We start from the raw sequence: 23,589 nt of genomic DNA, 5'->3' as shown, positions 1-23,589 counted from the left end.
TCAATGTGGATTATACCGCGTGCATCCGAAAAAACGGCCGCCATGACTTTATTGGCTGACAAACCCACCTTTGCCTTCTTGGGCGCCGATTCACCCCGAGAAATCCACTGTTTTAACTGCTGTTTGGTCTCCGGCGTGTTGTGGTGGATCCACGTTTCGTCCACGGTGACGAAACGATGCAAAAATTCGTCCATATTGCGGTTGAATAACGCCAAACACTCCTGGGAAATTGTCACACGGTTGCGTTTGTGGTCGATTGCGAGCAAACGCGGCACCCATCGTGCAGAAAGCTTTCTCATACCCAAATGATTATTCAACATTGAAACTACTGAACCATGTGAGATGCCTATGGCTTCCACAATCTCTCTCACTTTCAATCTCCGATCGGCTAAAACCATATCGTAAATTTTTTCGATTGTTTTGGATGTAGAGACCTCGACTGGGCGTTCAGAACGTTCGGCATCTTCCGTGCTTGTACGGCCACATCGAAATTCAGTAAACCACTTCTTTACCATGGAAATGGACGGTGCAGAGTCCCCATAATATTTATCAACCTTAGCCTTGGTTTGAGTGATGGTTTTTTTCCGTAAAAAATAATGCTTAATGAGTACACGAAATTCACTTTTTTCCATTTTCTTCTCAAAACGAGTGGTAGTCTGCTATCAACAGCTGTCAAACACAAACTAAATGACGCAGCTTGTTCAAATTTTAACAGGCGTCAACTGACAGTTCTCTGTTAACAGAAGCAGAGTTGCCATTTCCATTAAAGGGCGGGAAATTCAAGAAGTCACGGACTTATTGACCCGCCCTCGTAGTTTTCTGCTTAAATTTAGCATACATTGTAAAAGAATTTATTCGTAACCTGTTTCAAACTGTAGCTACATTATTGGACAAACATCTCTTAAATAGTTCCTTTCTATACCGTGGAATGGTATGAAAAGCTAAGTTTCGAGAAAGAACACCAGTCGAAAATTAATCTTACTATACAAATATGTAAGACACTTATTCATTATAACTTTTGAAGTATAAGTCGTAAATATAAGTGAACTATGTATACTTAAGTCCAATATAATGAACGATAGAAACTAATATGTATTTTGTGATTCATTACATTACTTCGCTGTAATCGAGCAAAATCAAATTGATTCCTTATTCTGATTCTAATGATAGTGAATTTATTGTTGATCTGACAATGTTTCAGCCTACATAAGCTCAAGACCAGATAGTCTGCTGCAAGACGCATGAAAAACCATGAGCCAAACTTAACCGCGAGTTAGCAATTCTCGTTTTGGTTACTGTTGGCGTTACTGCATTTCGTTTTATCCCTACAGCGGTGGCTGGCGCGTGCAAATGCACCTACAAACATTATATTATGTTTTATGCAGCTGCTGTCAGTTCTGTCAGGCTGTACCTGTTTCCATCTTTTTTAGTTCTGTCCCTTCTTTTCTGTTTATTTATAATTTTGACAAGTACACAAATTTGTTATTTACATTTTACAATAAATATTCTAGAAACTGTGATTTTTTAAAAAATTTAAGACTATTAACATTGTTATTAGTAAGTTTTTTCGAGGTTTAGGGTCTACAGCATATAAAATGCACCATATCTTATTTTAGACTACTCCAGATCACAAAGACACATTTTTAGAAATATAATAATCCTTTCTGATTATTATGGAGGAAGCTGCAAGCTTAGCACACCATCCACCTCCGCTAAATATGCTACCACCAACTCCAGCAGGATTAGAGTCTTTGTATAACTTAACTAGGAAAATTTATCCAGACCAAGTCAACCCTTTACAAGTCACTGCCCTTTTAAAGTACTGGTATGTATCCTTGTAAATCAATGTAAATGTTTAAAATAAGTATATATAAGTAAACTGTAGTTATTTTTAATCAGATATGCACTTAACCATTAACAGTGCCAAAAGAGCAAGAATGTGTGTGGTAAGCCCTAGACTTATTATTTTTCTTTTGGTGAGTCTTTTAGTAAGCTGACCAAATTTTAGAACATGTTGAACAATAATTCCAATTGCTGATTAAACTTATTTAAACAATATTTCATGTGAATTTCGATGTCTATTTCATTAGAAATTATAGTAGATGGAAATGAATAATTTAGAGACTAGATAAAAGACTTTTCAATACTGTTGAGAAATTGAGTGGACTCAAATTTTTAAAAGTATTTTTAATTCAATTGTTTCTTAGTTATTTAATTTAAGCCAAATTTATGCAAAAATTATACTAAGTATGTATGAAATCAATGAAATAAAAAAAATAATAAAATAAAAGAGCAAAATTAATTGTATATTTAATATAAAAAATTATGTGACATAAGATATCATAAGAGTCAGAAGTTCCTCCTTTTTAAAGATTGGTTTGCAATGGTCTCTTATTTACCAAATTAACAGCATCTCCGTTACTTTGGCCACATAGGTAAAAAAAAAAAATGAGATGGAGAATCTCATGGTTCAGGCAAAAAGATCTAGAGGACAGGTTCCACCACAAATTCAACCACATATCTGAAATAGAATCGCTACAGCTTCCAGAGGGTAAAAAGAGAGAAGAATAGTGTACATTATTATAACACAGTATATGATTCATAGTGGTAATCACATAAAGTACTAAGTTCAAAATAAAAGAACACTAACAATAAGATACCATACAAAATCATATTAACCAAGCCAACAATTTATCGCAAAACAAGAGTTTTATCTAATTGATAGTGAAATTATAAATATCAAGATGCTTATTTAGAAAACTATAAATAATATTTAGAGCTATAAATTCCATAGAATGGCACATCATGCCACTTTCTATGTTCACATGAACAGCCTCTGATCGGGAACATTAAATCTTAAAAGAAAAGGATAATCAATATCACCATGTAGCAGTTTAAACACCACAGATCTCCATACAACTGGCATCAGAGCCAAATGATTCTCAATAAACCATGGCACCAAGTGAAAAGGCTATCCAAATCATCCTGCAAAACCTGCCAATTAGTAACACTGCCTACCACTCTCCAAAATTTTAGGTCACTAGCAAAAGACAAACATTTGTTATTTTTAAACAGTTGATATGTCCTTTACCTATGTCATAACTGCTTTGCAACCCAACAGTCAAATAACTTAGGAATGCTGCTTGGAGGCATACATTTCTGTAGTTCTCAATTTTGTCCTTTTGGCCATTTTTAAAATTTTTCCCTAGACATTAACGCTTTGTTTCAATAGTGTCGGAAACTAGAAGTCTGTAGTTTCTAGTATTAAATACTATGAATATTGGCAGCACAATGGGACATACATATTTTTTTAAGAAATATTTAGGGATAGCATCAAGCCCAGTGGAAAGTTTATCAGAAAGTTTATTATTTTTAAAGTAATCATTACTAAAGTGAGTTGGTAGGGCAAAACACTTTTAGAGGCCATCAACATTTTTTAAATTGATGGAAAAAAGTATAAAGGGATGAAAAATGGAAAAAATAAATGTAATATTTGTGATATATAATCTAGTATAGTGACTGGGATGTAATAATAATTTGTAAAGGATTATGAATTGTAATTAATAATTACTAAAAACTTGTCTTGGCATGGTTATTATTCTTGATAAACTCACATCTTTATCCTGCAATAAAGCTTTAAGGAATCCTTACATTTTTATTTGTTGTGTACAGGTAGTGCAGAATTTAGCCAGGTTGATCATTTAAAAAATATTTTATTGGGCTTACTAATCATCAATCCAAGAAAAACAGTAGTGGTAGGCATTTTTCCTTGGCAGTCTGAGAAGTATTCATTATTGTAATGTATGTATGTAATAATGAAAATGTAACTCATTCTGTGATAGAATCAGCCATTGACTTTTTATATTGGCCTTATATGGCACATTTTTCTCAATAAAATTTCCATTGAAAATATTATTGAGAGTTTTTTAGACCAAAATTTACGAAAATGAGCATTTATTCAAGTACATGTCAACATTTATGTTTATTATTTTCTAAGTAACTAAATGTCTTTTTAGAATTTTTTGCATAACAAAGAGTTTATATAAGAATATAGATTTTAGATATAAAAAACCTAGTCAAGAAACATAGCGATTTTTTAGTTTAGGAAGCCCTAAGTAATCAACGATCAACTATTTTAATCTGACCTTGATTAAAATTGTCATAATTTATTAATGTATACTTTTTAGAACAGTTGTTACACAGACAATTGTTGACAGTTATAAGAATTAATGAGCCCTATTTTTATGAAATATTAGTTTTTTTCCAAAGGTAATTCTTTTAAAATTATTTGCAATTCTAAAGGTTGGGTGGTCCAGACCCTCTAGACTACATTTCAATGTATGCAAACCCAGGGTTGCCGGCCGAAAATGTACCCCCACATTGGCATTACATCAGTTTCGGACTGTCTGATCTTCACGGAGACGGAAGAGTACATGACCCTACTGGTCCAGATAGTCCTTCTGGGTTTGGCTTTGAACTGACATTCAGGTTAAAAAGAGAACCAGGCGAAACATCGCCACCCACATGGCCTGCCACTTTGATGCAATCTTTAGCGAAATATGTATTTCAGTCAGGTATAGAAATAGAAATGTTTGGTGGACTAATATTACTATAGACATCAATTTAATGCTGTTATACTAAATGAATTTTTTTAGGTAACACATTATGCGCGAGTGATCATGTTTCTTGGCATTGTGCTTTAGATAACAGCGAATCTCGAATACAGCATATGTTAATGACTACTGACCATCAACTGAAATCAGCTCAAACGCCTTTTGGAACAGTAGATTTTATACAAATTGTTGGTATTTGTACAGAAGAATTAAAAGCTACACAACGGTGGAAGGGTTCTGGTGTTCTGGATATTCTAAAAAGGCTACCAGCGTAGGCTCTTCAATAACAAATGTCATACTTAAAATATACTAGTATTTTTTAGGGCTGGTGGTAGTTGGCTTATAACAGATATGAGACGAGGAGAAAGTATTTTTGAATTAGATCTGAATGCACAAGAAGAGGTTGAAAGAGGATTTGAATTAGATGGTTCTAACTTAGGAGGGGTTTCTGGGAGATGTTCTTGGTCGGAGCAAGATTACTTTACTGGGAAAGACTGTGCGAAAGATGGTAGCATAAGGATGGAATCACCTTTTCTTCACAACTTTTTAGGTAAAGTACTTTAGCTTATGTTTTAGGGCCTGTGTAAGTGTAAGGGATCTTTGCCCCTATACCTATAGGGGTAAAGACCACAAGGATGTTTGCAAAGCTTCTATAACACCTGATACATAATTTTTTTTCCACCATTGCCTTAGAGGTCCAGAACCAAATCCCTCCATCTAATCCTGTAGAGAACATTTCCCTCCATAATGTTGCCTCTTCTGAATTTGTTAAAATCACATTCATAGAAGTCAGGGATATCATCTGCAACTTAAAAAATCAAAAAAGTAAGGATCTTGTTAAAAGGTCTGCGAGCGAACTCTCTAACTCGATAGAAAGAAAATTTCTTTCTATTAAAAATTTCTATTTCTATTTCTATTAAAAAGTCTAAACTCTACTCTCAATCTCAACTGGCTTCGATCGGGTAGAGTTCGAGTTGCTGTCAGCAACCTTCGGAATTGAAATATAGAAAGAGGTTGTATAATCTTGCTATTACTTTCGTGTCTTTTTAGTACATTGAAAAAAATATGTATTTATCTTTGTTGTGGGGATGTTTTTGTAGCAGATTTGAAAATCAATGAATTCTCATATTAGACTATTAAGCCCCATTGTGCAAGGACCGACATTTTTAAGAAGTGGTAAAGGGAATAGGGTCGGCTTGAAAGTGATTCTAAATGAAACTTACTAATTAAATAAAGAATAGTATTTTATTAGAAAATGTTAAACCATAAAAGTCCACAAAAAAATAACTTACTTAAATCACTTGGTTACAACAGATAATTAGGGTTTTATTGCGATCAAAAGATCACCGGTATATCTTTGAGTGAACTATAATTTGTTAACTACTTTTTTCAGGTTTAAAACGATCATTAAGTTTATAAGGTCATATAGTTTATCCACGCTTATTTACGCCCCGAAATTGGGAAATTCCCAGTGATTCCACAGAAGGGAATAAAATGGGTTTTATTACTTTTCGTAAATTTTGAAAATACTATATATATATAATCCTTTTATCCTTAATTTAATCGTTTGTTCTTTCTCTTCCATTTCTAAGGCAAAATTAATAATATTATTATCTTAAATCTATATTTTAACACAAATATTAAAATATAAATTTAATAGTAAATTTATTTAAATAAAAAAAATAAAATATATTAAGCTATTATAAATACATACTACGAAAGAGATAAGATAAAATTAGGAGGATCCATCATAAAATTCGCCGTCTTATTGATACCTAAAATTACTTCAAAAATCTAAAAAACTTGTTCCTTATCGGAAATCCCTTATTGATATAAGATGAAAACAGAAGCACAAATAATAACAAAGCATACTTATTACTTAAAAGATCGATAATGTCGAATGACATTTCAGTAATTGACATTGTGGGCTGTGAAAAATCCCATTAGCTATAAAAATAGGCTAATGTTTGTAGATTGGGTAGTATAAGAATGTCTAAACTGAACGATGCAGAGTGACATAGAGAAAAGGTTAGCGAGTGTTAATCGCTTATAGGAAGATATTTTCTTGTCTATTTCTATGTTTAACGAGTTATTTCTATATTTAAAGTAGTTAGGATTGTGGCGGGTCTTGCCTATCGGGCTGACTGCAGGCGTGCTTTTATTGCCCTAGGGATTTTGACTCTTCCTTCAGTCTTTATCCTTGAAAGTCAATTATTAAGAAAATTTAAAAGTTAAAAACTATACTCTCCAATACCAGCCTCATTAAGAGTACGGTTCGATATCGCCTGCCTAAAGCTATAAGAGATCTTCCTTTTGAGTTATTTAAAAGAAACATCAAGTCTCTTTTAGTCAATAAAACGTTCTACAGCCTAGACGAGTTTTTAAAACACGAATTTGAACTGTTGTGTCCCATCACAATTAAAAACTATTTTATTTATTGCTGTAACATTTATTGTACCTAATTTTTATTTAGTTTTATTCTTTTAAAAATTTAATTCTCATTTATTGTTTTAACTGCTTTAGCATTAGTCTGTGTATGTCTGTTACTGCAATGTCTTTGTATTTTATTGTTTTATTATATGACATATTAATAATTATTTTAGTTTTTAAGTGAGTTAAGGATGCTTAAATTTAATTTACTGAATGTTGACCTACGTTAGTGTCTTTTTTGGCACTGTAAGCATTAATAAACAATAAATAAATAAAATATTTTTTAGGAAATTCGTCAGAATCTCAAGAAATGGTGCCAGTTCGAAAGTTGGATGGCGTTCACCTAATATTTAATTTAGAAGCAGGTAGTCTTCTTCCATTAGCGATAAGGTTAGTATTCCATTGGCTGGATAAAAAGTCAACAATTATATTTTGCCTATTTATCATAAATTTGTTTGTTACAATCAATAATTATTTTATTATTACAAATTGAATTGAATGAACTTGCCCTGGTATAGCACGCAGGGCTAGCACGTTAATATGTGCCTAGATTTAATTAATCGAAAAAAATTTTTTTTTTTTGCAGTTACAATTATAATTTGCAACGTTTCGGAAATATTTCAGCACCTCGTAGTATCTAATACTTTTGTTTCAAAGCGTACAATTAAAATACAATTTAGCGCGACTCCGATGTTGGGTACTCTAAATCTGATTAATTAGTTTCATTTATAACTGAAAATTTGGATAATAACTTTTAACGGATAGCACAATAATGACGGCATTATTTAATTGTTTCCAACTAATTCCAAATTAATTACAAAGTAACTGAACTTCTTTGAGATTATAATCGTTTTCATTTTAGACCCATCCCGTCGTTTCTTATATCTTTTTTTTTTAAATTCACTTTTACACTCCATTTTCTGTTCGTTTCCAATTTCCATTAAAACGATTATTAATATTTTTCGGTAGCTAAATCAAATCATCAAATCAAATAAAGCTTTATTCGTCTAAAACACCAAGGTGTTGTTAACAAAGCTGTGGTAAAAAAATACATATCGTCGCCCTTAAGTGTAAACCTGCCAAGTTACATTTTACCTATTTTACAGGAGAGTCAAAAAACCGCCTAAATCAACTATATTTTACCTAAATTATTGTATGTTTGCCTTGTTTTATTGGTTTTTATTAAATAAATGATAATATAATAGAAACAATATAAAACTGTGTATAACAAACTGTTTTAAGTCAATAAATAAAAATAGGCAGGTTTGCATTTTGTGAACTCAAATTTTGGCTGGACTTGGCAGGTTATCCCCATAATAATAATTAATACCTTAATATTAAATAAAACCAAAATACTAGTAATCGTTTAATATTTTATTACAAAAAAATACTAAAATTATTTGAATTAACAAAGTAAAAAATAAGTGAAAAATAATATTATATTCTTAACATAATTTTATCCTAAATTACTTTGTTTTATGGGGCAAGTCATCATAAAATGTGTGGTAGTCCCGGGGCAAAGTTTTTTTTATAGCCTGTAGATCTTCATATTTTCGGGAAGCTATTTTAATTCTCTCCAAGTAAAGTGGACTTAAATCTTCCCATAAATATGTTCTAGATATTCGGCTTTTCCTTTGTGGAAGAATTTTCCACGAATTTTATAGAAAATATCTCCTTCCGGCATGTATCTCAGAGCACGAATATCAGTAACTTTCAGGTCTCCTTTAACATTACCAGGTCTGATTTTTTTATAATATTGCACACAATTAAAACTTTTAAAAAAGTCGTAAGTAAGATAGGTTTACATCATACGGCGCAGGAATTTTTCTTGCCTGTTGGCAAACAGAAATATAATCAGCAGGTATATTAATTACTCTATCTTTAAGCTTTTGCTCAATTTTAGCATGAAAGAATCAACTCCCATCTGCGTATGTCCAGGTTCAAGATATTTCTGCTCTATTATAATGTTATGGACAATAGCAATGTTAAGTTCGACATAGTGCAGTTGCGATTTTGGTATCCACATCCATCAGAATATATAATAAGGGTGACTTTTTCATTAGGATCTTCTGGAGGTGTAATATTTGGCAATATTTTTTTTTCTAAAAAAATAACCATATGCTTGCAAATTCTTCAGCAGTATGTTCACCTTCAGATTCATTCCATAGAAAGCAATAATGAGCGTCTGAGTTCATTAAATTATAATAACAAAGATTGCGCACTTGAAGTTTTATTTTATAATATAAAGTAGACACTTTAGATACGGGACACATTAGCACAGCTTGGAAATCCACCATAAATACATAATATTTTTGTGTATTTTTATCCTTTTCCTTTTCCCCCCTTGCCGCATTTTTCTTTTGTATGTGACTCATGTATTCATCTTCCGAGATGTCGCCAACCTTGTAACTAACGCATTTTTTTTCGGGTGAAAAATTGCATAATTTTTTTCTTCAAAAGCCTTGGAAAATGTTGCTATAGAAAGCGGCTCCTACATTTTTTGATTCGCACCAATTATTTATGTAAAAATCATAAAGACTTTGTTTAGATTGCCACTCAGCTAAAAGGTTTTTTTTTTCTGATGTTGATCTGCAGTAATGAGACTCCATGACTGGCAATGATTTTAAAAATTTCAGTAAGCATTCACGACGCAATTCGAATGGCTTCTTTTGACCTTCCATTGACGTTTCTCTTTGAACATTAGGCGAACGGGAATGCAAAGACCGTTTCCAATGGAGTATCGTCCAGCGACCTATTCCTAAAGTGGTAATGAACATTGTGCTAGAAACTCTAAGGTTTTCTTCTCCTACTCTTAAAAAATATTAAAGGGTTTGTCCCCTTTTACTTTCATTTTCTTTTTGTCGGTTTTCGTGTCTTTTAGGTGGCATAGAAAAGACAAGAGTGTTTACATATTACTTTTCCGCCCAAGTCATTTTCCAAAAGTTGTTAAAAATTTCGACCTTCATTTACTGCAGAGCATTTTAACATTCCTTTAGGGTTTAGTTTACATTTGCACCTTTCCTTCATTGTACGTGGTTTTTTTGGATTGTTATAGGTCCATTTTCCATTTTTTTTGTTTCGTCGCAAGTAACTTTGAGCCCTTTCTCTTAACTTTCTATTTTTTTTCAGCAAACCACGTTGATTCTTGAACTAACTAACTATATCTTGTGATAACTATAAGATGAGCCTGAGTCGGAATCCGAATATGGTACCAACCTGCTAGCTTCGTCATCGGAAATATCAGAAATTGTAGATTCTATATTGAATTGTTTTTTTAATATGATTAATTCCTGATGTAGAAGCACGAGGAGCTTCATTTAAGTTGTCCAGTAAAGGAATTTCATTCACTACAATAACTTCTTCACAATTATCTAATTTTTGCCCATTTTCGGCTATTTGGAAGTTTTCAAAGGGTTGATTTTCTTTTATGGGAGAGTCTAATATATCCATTGGTAACTCCAACGACAGGGAAATTGAGTCTACAGCACTGGTTTCCCGAAAAGAATACTCCCAAGTATTATGCTCAGAGTCTTCTCCCAGCTCTGAGTCTTCGGTCAAGTCCTATTAAAAAAATAAACGATAATTACCGCTGAATAAAAAATTATTACTGCATGCAATTTGGATAACAATGTTTTAACAACTTACCTCTTGTGTTATTAAATAAAAAAATATTTCAAACGCCCAAAATACTAGTAGTAAGTAACTTACTAAGTAACTTAAAATAATGCACATTAAACTCAATTGCGACACGTTCTCACAAGATCAACGTAGAATATATCGCACATGTAATCCAAAAGTGTCACTATACCAAAAATGTAAATTTTTCAGGAAAGCAATTTAAAGTTTTCGGCAAAATGGAAAGACAAATAACGGTGATTATATTTATAATAAATGAACGATTTTTTTATCACAGTGAACGATGTTTTGGCTTTAACCATTTTACTAAACAGAAATGGAAAATAAATTCTTTTATTTGTTTATTTTTTAATTTTTTGATTTATAGTGTCACTTTTCCATTTATTATATGCAATATTTTTAGAATTTGTCAAAATTTTTTAAAGCATAAAATTTAAAAAAAAAAATAGAAATATGTAGAAAAGCATAATATTATTATATTAAATGAAACATAAAAGATTTATTTTTACACACAACTGCTTGAACAAAAAATGATGTAGGTAGGTACTTCTAAAAAATATTTTTTATCTTAACTACAAACTTAACTTAAATCGACCATCTAAATGACCGCTTACGCACCGCGAACTTAACCATAGCTTAAAATTTAAACCATCACTGTTATTTTCCATTCAAATTCATACAAAATAGCTGTCGTTTACGTTTAAATTTTAAACTACGGTTAAATTTACACTGTGCCAATAAAAGTTTACATCACTGATACAGAAATGGCACTAAAGCCAAATTAATGGCTATAAAAACAACTGCAAAAACAAAAAATTAATTCCTAAAACAAAATATTCAAAAACCTGGTAAACACAACATAAACACAACTTTAAATATGGACAGCTTCCATTATGAAAAAACAAAATATTTTCGTTCGGTAAATTAAATATAGTGGGTAATTACCATTACAAAATATTATTATAAAAGGAGTGTACATAGCATTGAGGTATTAAGGAATTTTCAATAAGACTTTTGATGTCTTGTTTTTTTCGATCGGACAATTTTAATCTTTTTGTGTAAAGTTTATTTAATTGAAAAGTTTTGCGATTTTGACGTATTGAACGACGCGCCAAACAACTAATTTGCTTAAAAGTTTGGTCACTGTATGAAGTTTTGTAATATAATTTCAATTTGGGTTTGGCTAAACCGTCACTAAACAAAAAATGTCACTATTGCCCGCCACAAGCGTATTAATATTGCGTAAGCCATAATGACATTTGCGCCATCTAGAGGTCTCTAATGTAATTATTCAAGATATTTTGTATAGTGACACTTTTGGATTACATGTGCGATATAGTGCTGCCGGTTTTTCGAAAAAACGCATTTTAGCCAAAAATGGACTTAGCAAAAACATCAAAAATAGCACAACACAAATAAAAAAATAGGAAATCAAAATCTAAAATATGTCGATTATTATTGCTTAAACAGTACTTACATTACAAACTTAAACAATAGACATCACATAGTGTATATTAAAACATAACCAAGTTCAAAAATGCTCATTATTCCTCCAAGCTATAAAATCTCTTATGAAGCAGGATTGTTTTTACCTGCTGTCAAAAACGTTTATATATTTGAATATTCCGTAATGACTGGGGAAGATGATTAAATATTTTTTTGCTCTTGTAAAAAATTGAATTTTGTGTCAAACTAGAAGTAGGTATTGGTAAATTTATGCTAAAAGATGACCTGGTATTATTTAAGTTAACAGAGTTAAATACAGAGTAATATTATACATTAAGCAAGCAGTCTCAAGAATAAAAATTGAAGAAAGAGTCAATATATTTTCCTTTATAAAATAAGGCCTACATGTTTTTCTTAAATTAATTAAAAGCCCGCACAGATATTGAACTGTACGCTTCTGTAAAACAAACACAGAAGTAAATAAAGAAAGAGGTAAGTTGCCCCAGAAGCAAACCCCATAAGCCAGGTCAGAATCAATCAAGGTAAAGTAAGGTTTTCTAGCAATACTCTTATTTAGCTTCAGATGCCAATTTAGTGCAAAGCTTCTCAATGTATTTATCAAACTTTAGTTTATCATCAATAATAAACCCTAAAAATGTATTACAATTTGTGACATTAAGATGCTGTGGACCCAAATGCACATCATCTAAACTACACTTGAAATTTAAGATATTTGTCTTTGAGATATTAAAAGACAAGCGGTTAACATCACACCATGTTTTAACATTTGCCAAATCCTGGTTTATTGCAATGCTGAGGGCATGTGAATCTGTCCCACTGCAAAGAAGTGTAGTGTCATCAGCAAATGATGTGCACTGTCCATGTTGAAGTACCAATGGTTGATCTTTTATATATATTAGGAATAAGAGCGGTAATACAGGTAATACAGGGTGTCCGCTAATTAATGGTACATGGAAAAACCACAGACTCCTGATGTAAAAATATTACGATTTAACTATATTTACCTATATCCAAAAGTTGATATTAACTGAGATACAGGGTGTTAAACTTAAAACTTTTTTTTTTCCCCTATAACTTTAATAAAAGTTAACTTTTTTTCACAAAAATTTGTAGTTAGGGGCTTTTTAGGTCGAGAAATTTATTTTTTTAACAAATTGAGTGTACACTTTAGGGGGCGCTGTCTGCGACATCTTTTTCTCTTTCATAAGGTTATAACTTTTTTTTGCTTAAGTCGCTCAGAGTTACCGTTTTGGAGATATTTGTATTTAAATTATTTAGTGCACCCATGCTCGACCACACTCGACCCCGGCTGAATAATTAATATAATCGGGAAATATTTCGCTTTTTTAAAGTAAGCTATGAGAAAGCAAATGAACTTTAGAGACGCCGTTGTTAGGAAACCGCCATGTTGTTGTTGTTTGTTGATTAGTTTAAAGTTGTCAGAAAATATTTAATTAGTATTTTCTGTGATTTTGCATCCAGTTTACTGTTTTGTTGAATTTTTAAATTTTTCGTAAGTTGAGAAACAATGCCGAGGCACAATCTTTTTTCAAATGCCGAAATGAGGGATATATTGTGTGTATATGCGCAGGCAAATTTTAATGGACGCGAAGCCTATAGACGATATTCAGAACTCTGTTTTTGAAGATGGTAGACAATGGTACAGTGAAAACATTTTGTCGAACTTGCATTGTCTTATTTATTTAATGTAACACGACGTTTCGGTTGGTAAGTATCTCCAACCGTTATCAAGTGTAAACTGTTTACTGTGAGTTTATACTTGATAACGGTTGGAGATACTTACCAACCGAAACGTCATGTTACATTAAATAAATAAGACAATGCAAGTTCGACAAAATGTTTTCATTCAGAACTCTATCCAAATCGAAGACAACCTGATTTCAAGATCTTCAAAAATCTTTACGATCGATTAGGAGAAACAGGTACATTTCGTCCTAAACGGAATTCCGCAGGGCGCCCGAAGGGCGAACGACAGAACAAGAAGAAGAAATTCTGGTCCGCGTGGCTGAAAATCCGGAAATAAGTGCAAGACATGCTGCTGCGGCAACTGGAGTAGGCAAGTCATCCTTTTGTAGTTATTTTCTTTCAATAGATTTTCTAGTGTCATTTACTATTTTGATTTTCTAGTGTGTTAATTAAATGATAATCCAATTTTTGTCTGCATTATTCTCAATGACTTATACTAAAACATTATTTATGATGTAAAAAATGATTGGTAAAGAGTAACAAGACATTATTGCTTGCTTGAGCTGCTGTACTAAATAATTTGAAGGCAGATATCTCGAAAACGGCGACTTTGAGCGACCCGAAAGTAGTATACCTTTTTTACGTAAAAAATATGAAAAAAGTATTATTTTGAATAAAAACTTAAATACAGTTAGGCACAAAAAAGTTATGACCTTATGAAAGAGAAAAAGATGTCGCAGACAGCGCCCCCTAAATTGTACACTCAATTTGTTAAAAAAATGAATTTCTCGACCTAAAAAACCCCTAACTACAAATTTTTGTGAAAAAAAGTTAACTTTTGTTAAAGTTATTGGGGAAAAACAAAAAAAAGTTTTAAGTTTAACACCCTGTATCTCAGTTAATATCAACTTTTGGATATAGGTAAATATAGTTGAATCGTAATATTTTTACATCAGGAGTCTGTGGTTTTTCAATGTATCATTAATTAGCGGACACCCTGTATAATAAAATAAATACTACTAGCTAATTAAACCACCATCACTGAACTTGTTTTCGGCTTTTACAGCGATTTAGAGCTTATGTTTTCCCACAAGGTTTAGTTGGTGCACTTACCTTCAATTAAGTTTCAGACAAAGTTTCTCGATTTAATAAAAAAACTAAGGTATCAAAACAATGTTCAGTATTGACTAAAATAATACATCTGATTCAATGACTAGCCGCCTAGTGAATCAGTAGATTTTATCATTGGTCTGTCACATATACAGTGAAATTCATACTAAGTTTCGCTTCGATAATATCACTAATGATAATCAGTGGCGGCGCAAGATCAAAATTTTATGTGTGCAAGATATCTCTGCTCGTACATAACTACAGATTTTTTAAATAAAAAACCTTTGGCATTATTACATTTTTAATCATGGAAAATCTAGTCAAACTCACAACTTACATATAAATATTTAAGATATTTAAAACCTACCAGCATTAAAAAACAAGTTTGATTAAAGGAACAGAAATTTTCTACTTTTCACACTGCTGAATTGTTTAATTACGTGCTCGTAATCTAGCTTGGATGCTATATCAGCCTCGATAGACAAAACTGCGACCGCAGAAAGCCTTTCCTGTGACATTGTACTCCTTAAATAATTCTTAATTAAGTTTTAATTTTGAGGAGCTCCTTTCACCGGAGGCTGTACTAATTGGCATTGTTAATAATATTCTAATGACGATGTATGTATATGTTTGAGTATATTTCTTTTAAGTTATTATCTGTAATATATTGAAGCAACTGTTTCACATCTGTTATGAAGTTAGGTAGATTAGGGTAGATCATTATTTTTAATTCTTTATATAATTCGTAAGGTTGAAAGTCACTGCTCTCATCCACTCGTAGGACTGTGTGTAAATCTTGACATTTCTTAAATATTTGATCGTGTGGAATATTTTTTAATTTACTTATATCATACAGAAAATCGACATTTTCATGATGTAGAAATAAAGCCATAAATCTCAAATCCATATTAGTAATAATTGAATCAAGCATAGTGTTAAAAAAATTTGCTTCATATCTCGTCTTCATAATCAAAAACCCTTTTTTTGGCTACTCTTTTATTTTTAAATTCGTGTGGCAGATCATAAAAGTTTCTGTCTGTCTCATTTTTCAATTCCAGTTTGCCGATATTCTTTGATCCAGTCCACAAAATGTACGTAAATGTTCAAGGGCAATGCTTAAATGGACTTGCATAGATTGCCATAGTTTGCTTATTACATTAACACGCGATAACAATTCATACCATACATGTAAAGATATTATAAATTCTAAACTGAGCATTTCGTTTAATACTGAATCACAGTCACTGAAGGTGTCTGATTGATCTGTTTGATTTTTCAAATTTTCAATGCATCCTATGATATCATCAAATTGAAATAGTATGGACTTAACTGCCTCGATTCTACTTTCCCACCTAGTGTCTTATAAAGGCTTCATAGTAAGTTTTAATTTATCTTTGACCAATTCCCAGCGTTTGCTGGAACCTGAAAATACCAAATAAATTGTTTGGATAAAACCAAAAAATATTTTTGCTGCCACTGAAGAATTAGCGGCGTCTACCAATAGCAGATTCCAGCTATGACAACCGCAAGGTGTGAAAAATGCTCTGGGATTTATATTTAACATTCGAGTTTTGACTCCTCTATTTATGCCTACCATGTTCGCGCCATTGTCGTATCCTTAGCCACGACAGTTTTAAATATTTAAGTCATTCTTTTTAAGCTCTCCTAGTATTGCATTACTTAAAACAAATCAATAAAAAATGCCAAATCACCTTCGTATTTTTATTTTTTACCTAAATAATATCTAGATGTAGATTTGTTGTAAAAAAATCAAAACTATTGGAAAAAAACAAAATAAGGTTTAGGATGTTTCAATCGATTAATCACGAATGACCAATCGTTGAAAATCGTCCAATCCTCCTAAGGTGATTTGGCATTTTTTATTGATTTTTTAAATTGCATTTTGGTTAAATAAATAGTAACATACTTGAAATAGCTTGGAAATTGTTGGGTGACGTTAGGTCATCCATTTCTAACGATTGGTCACTCGTGACCTTATTTTGTTTTTTCCAATAGTTTTTATTTTTTACAACAAAACTATGGATGACCAAACGAGGAAAACGAACGACCAATCCTCCTGAGGTGATTCTACATCGATTTAAAAAAAGAAACTTTGATTTGAAGAAAGTGGGAGGCCAACTTTGTTAAATTATTTCTCAAAAATTGAATTGTCTTTAAAAAAAAAACTTGTAATGACCTAACGAAATCTCAAAGTCACCTTTCATGACCTAACGATTACAATTTTTTTTTTAATTATTTGCGAAAAGTGGAAGCAGGCTAACTTTATGGAACCGACTGCGAGGCCGTGGGCTCTGATGATAATATCAATGGACAAATTTTTTTTCTTTTACAGAGGACGTGTAAAACACGGGAGACACTTCACGTTCAAATCGGTCCTAGGAGAAACGGGAGTGACTTTAGTTGCCTGTTCAGTTACCGGCACACTGGTGAGTCTCGATTATCCTTACGTAGCGCAAGGATCGTGGCTTCAGGTTCTTATCCCGGATGACTTAGCTCAAGACATGGCTGTAACTTTCCAAGCTTTGGCCAGTCCCGAAGCATTATCTTTGCCTAAGACCTTTTCTTGGCCTGACAGGAAATTGTCTATTACTATAGTTGCTGATAAAGTATGAGCGTAATAACCGAATATCAAGTAGTTCCTAAGATTAATTTAAGAAGATATGTAAAGGTGCCTTCAGACAAATTCATATACATATGAGGCACATAGAATAATAATGGTCTAACTCCGAATACGTTAAATTTGGAGAACTGACATAATTGTTAAAATTAGATTAAAAAATTCAGCAAAATATTTCCACATAACTCAAATGTTTATTCATCAATAATACAGTGTAACATAAGTGGGCTTAACGATAAATTCAGATTCTTTACAAAAAATGCCTTAAAACTATGAGGTAAACAAAAAAATATGGACTTAGACCACCATAAATCTGAATGATTTTGTTTAAATTTATCTAATCATATATCAGTTCATCCTCAGAAGATCTGTCTTCGAGGTTTTCTTGACCAGATGCTCGGATGGGTAATGGAGTGGGCAAGTTTTTGTAAAACTGATGATGTACTGGTGGTATATATGGCAGCAAGTCCATCATATCTTTCTTCTTTGCAGCTGTAACAGTCCTTCTTATTGGATAGAGTGGTTCTTGTATTATGTTCAAACTGCTAATAGGCCCCAACATTTTTCTTTTTTGAAAGGTCGACAATATAAAATTCACTTTCAGGACTTAGAGTTTCCTTAAATTGAAATTGAAGGGGTCGATCTCTCTGAAATCGAAGCCATCTTATTTTAAGCCAGTTAAAATTGGATTCATTAGTCGTTACTTTCCGATTGGTAATCATATTCTCTAAACCTGTTGTACTGAAAAACTGTTGATCTTGCATTTCAGTCACCACAAACTTGGGTTCTTTTCGTTTGGAACTCTTAATAATATTAATCCACTCATCTGGATGGTGGATTACACTGTGACGTCTGCTTTCACCTTCGATTGTACCGAATTGGCCATCATTTGGAAGAAAAGAGTGCCCAGACACCAAAAATTTAAGATCTATGATGTTGATATCAAATTCTGAGTCTTGTACTAGTTTCAACAAAGATAAACTCATCTTTATATTCCGATTTTGACCTGTACATGAGTCTGAATAAGCAATGATATGTTTATGATTCGTAGCATAGTGCCTTAAATGCTTTACTAAACAAGTTGCAATGTCTTGCGATCCGGGCCCACCCTCTGTTTCTTTCCATACATACATATAACCAGTATTGCTGTTGAAGGAATGTATTCCTAGATTATATAGATACAGATTTCTTTTATAGTACGCCACAGATGTTGTCAGCTTAGGGAAAGGCAAAGCCTCAAAGCAAATGTTACAATGTATGCGTCTGGAATTTTTTTTTGAGTCACTCCTTAAACTCTCCCTCGCTAAGTCTGCTTTTCGTAAATGCAACTTTTTTTTAACTGAAATATTGTTTTTTAAGTCATCATTGTTGGCACTTTTCAGTTTTAACTCTAGATCATCACACAACTTGCAGGTGTCTTGATGAGGAATTTTGAAATGCAAATTAAATTTTGTATTAAATACCTGATAATAATATTTTAATTTTTTTGGTTCTGTATTCTGGGTTCGACATTCTTCTACATACAGATCATACATCTTTTTTACAGTTAGATTACTGTCCAAGTATTTTCTATTGGGATTTTTAGTTCTAGAATAATGGCTTTGATAAGCCGGAAAAGTTTTTATATGCCTGACAATATCAGAATCATCCAACTTTCTAGAGCTTGTAGTACCTCTTAGCTCTTTGCAATTAGAGGAATCTCGTTTCGAAATGCATCTATGCAGACAGCCGTTACTTATCTTAAATGTATCAAGAAAATATTTCTTGCAAACTATATGCGTTTTATTATTAATTTTCAATACATATTGAAAATGTGTATGCTTTCCTAAGCGAGATCCAGTTTTAGGGCGTTTTCTATTTACGGGTGAAGCTTTTACTAAGCCATAAATATAGCTATTTTGCGCCACATAATTGCCGAGCTCCCAAAATGAGTCAAACGCATTTTCTCTCTCAGTAAATGAAAATAAATTAATACACTTCTTTCTGCACTTACAGTACAAATTTTCAAAAAGCTTGGCGTTAATTTTTACGTTACTGTTAGAAATGTACTCTTTGCCAGTATTCCTTAGTTTTTTGTTTTTATTAATTTTCCAATCCTTTTCATTTCTCGATCGTTTTCTGCTTCTGATTTTTGCAAGGCCACCTGACAATTTTTAAAAACCTGTAATTTTTTTACTATTATTAGTATAAAAAAATTACATACTTGTGGATGGTGTACAACATCGTCAAGTACTTCTTCATTTGAAGTTTTTGCATCTAAGATAAAAATTAAACTATCTAAAAATGTATTTATTTAAAAAAATAGTTCGCAGTTTTGTTAGGTTATGTCGGTATAATAAAATCATAATATCTAATTAATGCTGCTAAAATTATAAATATAGACACTTACCAAAAGAAACCACGCTATCACTAGGTGTATATTCATACCCAGAATCACTAAAATCACTGAATTCATCCATTATAAAACTCTACTGTAAACACAAAAAATGTTGTAAACATTGAATGATTGAAAGTAAAAATGGTCCAACTCCTCAGATGTACCAGTATTATTCTGAATGCATGATTATACCATTTTTAGTGACCTATATTGAATTTAAATCAGAATAAGAGTAAGATGGCGCCATGTATTGACTGAAAACTGAAACAAGGAGTTAGACCAGCTTTATACTGATAGATCTATGTAGATTGATACCTTCTACGTAAATGGCGCGAATTTTGAAAAGAATGGATTTAGACCATTATTATTCTATGTGCCTCATATGTAAGTACGGTTTGAATTTTTTTCCAAACCAAATAAACACAATTTATTTGGCCTTAATAGTTCCGTTCAACTTGTTACTTTCCCATTTCTTGATGCTCATTTCACAAAATGTTTATTCTCTCTGGTTACAAATTAGTAAGTAACCTTTCAATGCTTTTGAGTAGAAATTCATCAACAATTGAATTAGAATCTTAAATGTGTATATGGTACGTTTACCACCTATTGGATAAACGTAGTTTTATCCAGATAGATTATTATTTAACCAATTTAGCTGGATTAAAAGCATATCAGTTAAAATGACTTATATAGATAACTCTTTTCTACATTTCTTCTGATAATAAAATAAATATTTATATATTTTAATATACATTTCAATAAAATTGGCGAAAATTTGGTCGATGGATTTATTAACACCTTATATCTCAAGAGAAACTCCAAGAAGCCGAGCTTTAATTTGAGATTCAAGTATTGCCTTATGAAACATTTTTTTTGGTTTAAATGAACCTTAAGTCATTTTGACCAGTTACTAGTTTTTCGGTCACTCATTCAAGTTATAAGCTTAAATTTTATTTTAATTTAATTTTTGCAATTCTTTTTCATAATCCGTTTTTCATTGTTATTTTTTTCTTCATTTCCAGTTCCAGTGATTTTTTTTTTAATACTTTTATTATTTTATTATTTATATTGACATAATAAGCATTGCATATAGGAAGTTACTTGTCGTTTAACTTTTTGTTAACAGAAAATCAACAGAGGAGGAATAGAGACTACTACTATATTTATTTAGTTAACTTAAATGACTTATACAGTTTATCTTTTTAAAGGTCTCTTAAAAAAAAAACCTCTTTCAACATTAAAACCCTTAATCAAACTTACCTAATTTTTTTGCTAGATCTTTTCAAAATGGTTAGTAATATATTGTACTTTTTGTCTTTTATCATTAGCTACCTGAATGGTTATCTCTATTACCCCATGGATTCTTAAGGTACCCATTCACGTTCAGGCGGCCGGCCGGCTTAGGCCGGAAAAAATTTCTCGGCCAGTTCTCGCTACACACGTTCAGTTGGGGGACAGGTCGTGGCCTGTCTTTCGTCGCAAATTGTAAAAACCCCAACGTGTGTAGTGTTTGGTGGACGTTATTTGCTAATAGAGCACTTAGAAATAAGGCATATGAGGAGTTATTGCAACTTTACAAAACAGTGGATCAACATGCTACAGTCGATTCTGTAAAAAATAAAATAAACAATATGAGAAGTACTTTTCGAAAAGAGCTGAAGAAAGTGAAGCAATCGAAAAGAAGCGGTTCTTCTCTAGATGATTTGTATAAGCCAGTGTTGTGGTATTATGACAGTCTTTTATTTACTGTTAAGCACGAAAAGTGTCGAACAACTATTTCTTCAGACAGTGATCTACAACAAGAAGAAATGCATAACGATGAAGAAATTAATGAAAATGCGCTTGATACTGATTCACTTTCACTATATTTATGTTTTCTTTATAATCACATAATACAAAGCCATGTTGTTTAATTATAATAAATAGTTATAAATAGTAATACACAATTACCAATTCAGTATCATCATTTTTTTTGGATCCATATTTATTGCGGTATGAAAGACTCTGAAACGGTTTGCAAGAATCCCAAAAGCGTTTTCCACGTCTTGCTCTGCTCAAACGATAGTTAAAAATTCGCTGCTCCGGAGATAAATTTTTTTGAGGGTATGATTTCAATATATTTTCGTTCAGTGCAAACGCATCATCTGCTACAAATACAGAATTTAAATTTTCCGTTGTATTTTGGTTATCTGGCAAGTTTAATGATTTATTCAATAGTTTGTCATGAAAATCGATGCACTCGAAGACACCACCATCCGATACTCTACCATTGCAACCAACGTTTACATAAACAAATTTATAGTTAGCATTTACAAGGGCCATCAGAACAATACTAAAATATTCCTTTTAGTTGAAATAGTAAAACCCACTGTTTTTGGGTTTAACTATACGAATTGCACGTCTCTGGAATAATTTTTCCCAACGCTTAGGGCGAAATACCTAATTGCAGTAAATTTTAGATCGTCCATGCTGCGGCCTGTTGCTAAATATCTTGAGTCACTAACAATATTTCTTCAGCGCTGATTGCTTGTCGCATTATTGTGTCTTTTTTTTGTAATATACGGCTTAACCAAATTTAATAAGTATTGAACACAGTCATTGTTTATTCTAAGGTAATTTTTTAAATCACTGTCGCTTGTTTGCCGCAGTTCTCGTATAAGTTCAAAATATGATAAGGAACTACTTTTTTTTAACCTCTCCTTCACCCACATTTTCTTTTTTGCCCTTTTCTTTCATTCTTATGACAATATAATAAAATGACAATAGCTGCAGCGTATTCTTGTGACATGTCGTCGATCATTAACTGAATGTGTGTACTGAATTTGAACCAAACGTCTGGCAAATATCGCATCGGATAGAAAACTGTCGACAAAAACCCTAGCAACAAACTGTACGTATGTAGAGAGCGACGATAATAGCCGGACAGGCAGGACGCCTGAACGTGAATAGACCTTTACTGCATTCTAGCTCCAAATTATACCTCTCTCGGCCACATATCATATCTGTATCATTTCTTAAAAAAAGAATTCTTGACTTTTAAACTATGTCCCTTATATTTAAAATTAGGTGTAGTACTTTAATTGTGTGAATCTTACAGTAAATAAATCTTTATTATATAAATATTTATAAATTGTGATTTGAAGTGCCTTGTATACAATAAAAATTAAATTTTATAAATATTTTGTTATAAATTGACAAATAAATATATTTTAGTTTCATCGAAATAATAATTAAATATAAAATGAAATGAGCTTTCAACATTTGGAACTTGAGGTTAAAATAGTAATATAATATAAAAATGCCATATCAATTTTCGGATAAGTTATAATATACATATATTTTAAGTTTGTATTTAATCAGGGAGAGTGCAAATGTAATTTATATAAAGTATTTATTTATGTGTCTGTAATTATTATAACATGGTATTTTATTTATGAATCATGTTCAATATATAAGTTTTCTAAATTTCTTATTAAGTTGTTTTATTATAAAATTTGTATATAAGATTAGAGAAAGCATGTAATAGGCAAAAAATGCATTTAAAGCTAAAAAACAATACAAAAAAAAAACAATAAAAATAGAGACGAAAAGGGCAAACAAGCAAAATCACA

At 31.8% G+C, this 23,589-nt stretch overlaps 1 protein-coding gene across 1 annotated transcript; it reads left to right on the top strand.

Moving 5' to 3' along the window:
• The first annotated feature begins 1,412 nt into the window (after window positions 1-1,412).
• Window positions 1,413-23,450, top strand: LOC126737150 (suppressor of fused homolog). The gene is made up of 7 exons (XM_050441909.1): window positions 1,413-1,557; window positions 1,617-1,825; window positions 4,303-4,574; window positions 4,656-4,884; window positions 4,937-5,163; window positions 7,331-7,433; window positions 17,317-23,450. The coding sequence occupies exons 2-7, from the start codon at window positions 1,674-1,676 to the stop codon at window positions 17,594-17,596; spliced, it is 1,263 nt and encodes a 420-aa protein (XP_050297866.1). The 5' UTR covers window positions 1,413-1,557; window positions 1,617-1,673; the 3' UTR covers window positions 17,597-23,450.
• The last annotated feature ends 139 nt before the right edge of the window (window positions 23,451-23,589 follow it).

Source organism: Anthonomus grandis, chromosome 1, assembly GCF_022605725.1.
Source record: "Anthonomus grandis grandis chromosome 1, icAntGran1.3, whole genome shotgun sequence".
Lineage (NCBI taxonomy): Eukaryota > Metazoa > Arthropoda > Insecta > Coleoptera > Curculionidae > Anthonomus > Anthonomus grandis.
Note: the sequence above shows the minus strand (reverse complement) of the source record. Positions and strands in the feature narration are given on the sequence as shown.

What these genes read in the sequence shown, in the direction of transcription:
- LOC126737150 (XM_050441909.1), top strand. Translation starts at nt 1,674, where the DNA reads ATGGAGGAAGCTGCAAGCTTAGCACACCATCCACCTCCGCTAAATATG. An exon ending in GAAATATGTATTTCAGTCAG is followed by an intron (nt 4,575 to 4,655) that starts GTATAGAAATAG and finishes GAATTTTTTTAG; the next exon opens with GTAACACATTATGCGCGAGT. An exon ending in TTTTCTTCACAACTTTTTAG is followed by an intron (nt 5,164 to 7,330) that starts GTAAAGTACTTT and finishes AATATTTTTTAG; the next exon opens with GAAATTCGTCAGAATCTCAA.